General features: G+C 43.0%; 1 protein-coding gene across 1 annotated transcript; it reads right to left on the bottom strand.

Moving 5' to 3' along the window:
• Positions 1–369: 369 nt before the first annotated feature.
• On the bottom strand, positions 370–4,704 carry LOC137259929 (uncharacterized). The gene is made up of 4 exons (XM_067797581.1): positions 4,582–4,704; positions 1,839–2,023; positions 939–1,023; positions 370–611 (listed from the first exon to the last, which is right to left on the bottom strand). The coding sequence occupies exons 1-4, from the start codon at positions 4,592–4,594 to the stop codon at positions 436–438; spliced, it is 459 nt and encodes a 152-aa protein (XP_067653682.1). The 5' UTR covers positions 4,595–4,704; the 3' UTR covers positions 370–435.
• Between the last annotated feature and the right edge of the window lie 796 nt (positions 4,705–5,500).

The raw sequence follows: 5,500 nt of genomic DNA, 5'->3' as shown, positions 1-5,500 counted from the left end.
TTTATGCATCCAGGTCAATGAGCGTTGCACTGGTTGTTGCACTAATTTGCGCAACAGAACAGAACCCAGTCAACAGGAAACGAGACTGTTGCGTAATCAATTTGTTACTTGCACGCTTGTTGGCTATCTGAGCATGCGCATGCAAACACTCGAGTGAAAAAAACAGAACGATTACGATTTCAGTGTCGTCCCTGACAGACAAGCGAAAGACATCATCCTCACAACTATTACCAAGAAAACGGTGCGCTGTCAATTCCGAGGATACTAACAAGGTGTTGTTTCTGCTGAAGTGTCAAAAATGCTAAACAAGATCATCTTGCTAACGATTGTGTAAATATATGTCACATGTGATAACATTAAGGCACGCAGTTTGATTTACGTGTTTATTCACTTCAAAAAGTGAATCAACGCCTGGAACGTTAGGTATAAGGGGAGTTAACTCTGTTTGGCTTGAGCCGCTTGGGCGGCCTTGGCGAGTCTGGTGATTTCCGCGATTTCGGCGTTAAGAGCACATTTTAGGGCGTCGTCTTGGTGACCGCTTTCGCACGACTTGCAGGTTTTGGTTATCTTGTTCTCGCAGACTTCAGCCTTGCAGCGCTCTTCGGCAATGTCTGGGAATGAGATTGGTGTTGAGAATTATGTTGACTAGTGTTGCTATCAGATTCAGTTAATAATTATGGGTGCCATGAAATGGTAAGGGTGTGGCCATCAACGTCGTAAAAGGGTTAAGTTCGGGAACGTGTTTCACATCGTCACCTGATTTCATGATGGACCACAGCGGTCATCTCATCGAACACTTAGGTTCGATTCCTTACATAGGTACAATATATGAAGCCCATTTTCGGTGTCCCCCGCAGTGATATTGCTGGAATATTGATGAAAGCGGCGTAAAACCATATTCATTCATACAGAGAGATGTTTGAGAGTGCGTGTCTTACGTTTGATGAGGAATCTCTTTCCAAAGTGCAGACTGCATTTGTGAATGTTGTAGTTTAGGACAAGAGATGTTCCATCAAGGGGTATCTGAAACAGGCATACATATTCTGTTCACTGATGTTTAAAACAACCTTAGCTAAGATCAACCTTAAACACTAAAGTTAGAGTTACGATCACCTTAAGAAAAAGATACGCCCGTTGCACAAAACAACCTCAGGGCAAACTTAACTCGGATTCCAACCTCAGCCGCAACCTTATCAACTACCTTACTACTACCAACCTTAGTTATCAACCTTAACTTAATGTTAATCTTAGTTAAGGTTGTTTCGGGCAACGGGAGGCTAACCTTAGTAAAAGTCTAAGGTTGTAATCTTAGAGATAAGGTTGACCTTGAGAGATAAGGTTGTTTTCAACAACACAGCACTAGGAAATATGTTTCAATTCCATAAAGGAAAAAGCGCCGCTACATGTGAGGATTGTCGATGTCAGTTCTACTGTTATTATTTAATAAACTGCCTCTGTAGTGTTGGGTTTGCCATGATAGCTTGAGTTCGGGGTTCGAACCTCTCGTCACGTTACTCATTTCTGATCCTGATTGTTGTAAACTCTCGAGTCTCAACACCATGAGCATCGATCGACATAAATGGAGTACGATGAAATATGTTAACGAAGTGAGCGAGCCACACCACCTGATCCCATTAGTTGCCTCATACGACAGGCATGAGTTGCTGAAGAAATATTCTACCCGGGTTTCATCAGTACACTGGTAAAGCACCTGTACAGCTCATTGTACGAGTACAAATGATGAATGGTACAGGCATCTCTTTGCATGTATTAAGTACTTGAATTACCGATAATTTCCTTTGCTGTAATAAATATACATTTTCACCTGTCGTACTTACGGTTCCGCTCTTGCCATTGAAGAAAGCAGCCACGTTTCCGATGAATTTGCCGATGAGTTTGTCTACACCAAGTTTGTCCAGGAGCAGTTTGGACAGGATGGGCTCAGCGGCGGCCAGGACAGTCGCGATCTGCCTCTTGGTGTGCTCGCCATGGGCAACCACCAACATGGACAGGATCAGGGCAACTGGAAAAGGGAAAGAATAGAATCAAAAGATGTAACCTACTAACAGGTCCTGGACATCGGCAGAATCATAGCAACGTGTGAAACACTGGAATTAACAGACGTAACCCACTAACAGGCCGTGAACATAGACACAATCATGACATCTTGTAAGAATGGAATCAGCTGATGTAACCCACCAACAGGCCGTGGACATCGATAGAATCATAGCACCGTGTGAAAGACTGGAATTAACAGACGTAACCCTCTAACAGGCCGTGATCATAGACACAATCATGACATCTTGTAAGAATGGAATCAGCTGATGTAACCCACCAACAGGCCGTGGACATCGATAGAATCATAGCACCGTGTGAAAGACTGGAATTAACAGACGTAACCCTCTAACAGGCCGTGAACATAGACACAATCATGACATCTTGTAAGAATGGAACCAGCTGATGTAACCCACCAACAGGCCGTGGACATCGATAGAATCATAGCACCGTGTGAAAGACTGGAATTAACTGACGTAACCCACCAACAGGCCGTGGACATCGATAGAATCATAGCACCGTGTGAAAGACTGGAATTAACAGACGTAACCCACCAACAGGCCGTGGACATCGATAGAATCATAGCACCGTGTGAAAGACTGGAATTAACAGACGTAACCCACCAACAGGCCGTGGACATCGATAGAATCATAGCACCGTGTGAAAGACTGGACTCACTAAAAAGTTGTGGAGATTGGAACAATCATGACAACTTGTGAAAGAGAACGAATTGATTCCACACATGTAAGCAGTTAACACGTAGTGGACATCGACAGAGTCAGGGCCGATAAGAGTCAGAGTCAGGGTAGATAATGTAATCAACAAACTAGTAACTGACGTGGACAAAAACTGTGAAAAAATAATCAACGAAGAAACTGAGCGTAGACGTGGACAGCAGGGAAACTGAACGTAATCAGCTGAGATAATCGGCAAACAAGTCGTGGACACTGACACAATCAGGAGCAGCAGGGAGATAGTGTAATCGACAGAGATAATCAGCAAACTAGTCTTCGACACTGACACAGTCAGGAGCAGCGGGGAGATAGTGTAATCGACAGAGATAATCAGCAAACTAGTCTTCGACACTGACACAGTCAGGAGCAGCGGGGAGATAGTGTAATCGACAGAGATAATCAGCAAACTAGTCTTCGACACTGACACAATCAGGAGCAGCAGGGAGATAGTGTAATCGACAGAGATAATCAGCAAACTAGTCTTCGACACTGACACAATCAGGAGCAGCGGGGAGATAGTGTAATCGACAGAGATAATCAATAAATTAGGCGTGGACGTCGACATAGACTGTAAAATTATGTAATCGACAAAGAAATTAGACGGGGACATTGAGACAATCAGGTGCATCCTGAAGATAATGTAATAAACAAAGATCAATCAATATACTGGCCGTGGATGCCGACACAATCATGGAAACATGGAGATAATGTAATCAGCAGAGAAAATCATCACATTCTTGGACACTGACTTAATCGGGGCAGCTGGAAAAGAATGTGATCAACTGAAACATCACTCTTACTAAGTCCTAGTAGTTTCCGTGACACTCCCCTACAGAGTCTTAGACTGTTGAAATATTTAACAGCGAGTGCGTTTAGTTTTACGCCACACTCAGCAATATTATATTCCATCTACATGGCGGCGGTTTGTAAATAATCGAGTCTTAACCAGACAATCCAATGATCAACAACATGAGCATCGATCTGCGCCATTGGGAACCGATGACATGTGGCATCCATGTCAGCAAGCCTGACCACCCGATCCCGTTAGTCGCCACTTAAGACAAGCATTTCGTCTTTTAGGGCCTTTTAAGGCCTATTTTACGCAGGCCCTTCACGGGTCGAAATAGTTAACGAAATAGTGGACATCGATGCAAACAGGGCAACTAGCAAAGTATAAGTATCGGCGAAAATACTTGACGGGAGTATCACATTTTTAGCAATATTCCAATAGTATCAGAGCGGGGGAACACAAGAAATGGGATTCACATATTGTGCCAATGTGGGGAATCAAACCCGAGATTTCGGCATGACGAGCGAAAGTTTTAGCGACTAGACTACCCCACCTGGCCGGACAAATGACTGACAGAAATGTATCACTGCGGACGAATGTCTCCTTCGTAGAACGTACGCGAGTGGCTCGAGAATTGCCAGATTGCCCATCTGGTTTTTAGTACTAATCTAAAAAATCAACAAAAGGGATCGGTTGGTCAAGCTCGCTGACTTGGTTGACACATGTCATCATGTCCAAACTGCGTGGATCGACCAAACTGCTGATGCTGTTGTTCACTGGATTATTTACAAACCAACGCCATATAGCCCGAATATTGCTGAGTGCGGCGTAAAACTAAACTCACTCATGATCTTAGAAACACAATAATGAGAGAGTTCGTCTTTCACGACCAGTCTGTAGACATTCCAGTCTGGCAACCAGGCCCTAACGGGCAGTTAACCAGGCCATCCTACATGCATGAAAGCATTCATGTGGACAAAGAATAACGATTCATGTACCTACCTGCAATCTTCATTGTGTCAGAGGTGGAACAACTTCGCGCTGCACCTTGACTTATAGCACAGCCTTATATACAGACCTTCCCCACTCCCATGTTAACGACTCGCCATATGCGTCGTTCTCATTGCAGTGACGTGCACACCAACTCTTCAAATAAACAAGTGGGCAAAGAAAGTGAACACACTTAATAAAATGAAAGTAAAACATAAAATGATTTTAAGTTATAGTACAAAACCAGCTTTGGGTAAAACGCACCAACAGTGTTTATGAGAAACTCATCACAGATGAAGAGCACGGGTCATGCAATGAAAAAGAGGGTTTGGAATAGCACAGTTCACAGACAGTCAGTCATAGAATGTCCAGGTCGTTTCAGATCCCTGGTCACGCACACACATCTTTGACCATGTGACCACCTCTAGCAGCAGCGCACGCCCAGAAGCTTCTTCAGTGTCGTCAGCCGACGAATGATATCATTTTCGGTATACTATTCTTCTCGTTCCTGAGAATGTCTGTAAGTTCTTGTAGGTTCGCAGGGGGTCGTAGTCGTCTTCCCACCTGACGATTCAGGTGATCCCCCATGCATATGTGCTCTATTGAATTGAAGTCCGGTGAACGTAAAAAAGACAGGAAAAAAATATTTGTTTAACAACTGGCGCCAAATTTCCCTACTGAATTCTATGTATAAATTACTTAGCACATGTATGGCCAATAGAATTAAAAAAACAAACAAACAAACAAAAAAAACACCCAAAAAAAAACAAAACAAAAACGAAACACAATAAAATATAGACAAACCAACATAAGTAAAAAAAATAAAAAAACTTACAAGGTAAATAGGGACTGTTACTTATTGACCTTGAAAAAGCTTATGACATGACGCTGAAAAATTTATAGTTCTAACGATAGGAAAGTTTGGTTTTCG

Source organism: Haliotis asinina, chromosome 13, assembly GCF_037392515.1.
Source record: "Haliotis asinina isolate JCU_RB_2024 chromosome 13, JCU_Hal_asi_v2, whole genome shotgun sequence".
Classification (NCBI taxonomy): domain Eukaryota; kingdom Metazoa; phylum Mollusca; class Gastropoda; order Lepetellida; family Haliotidae; genus Haliotis; species Haliotis asinina.
Note: the sequence above shows the minus strand (reverse complement) of the source record. Positions and strands in the feature narration are given on the sequence as shown.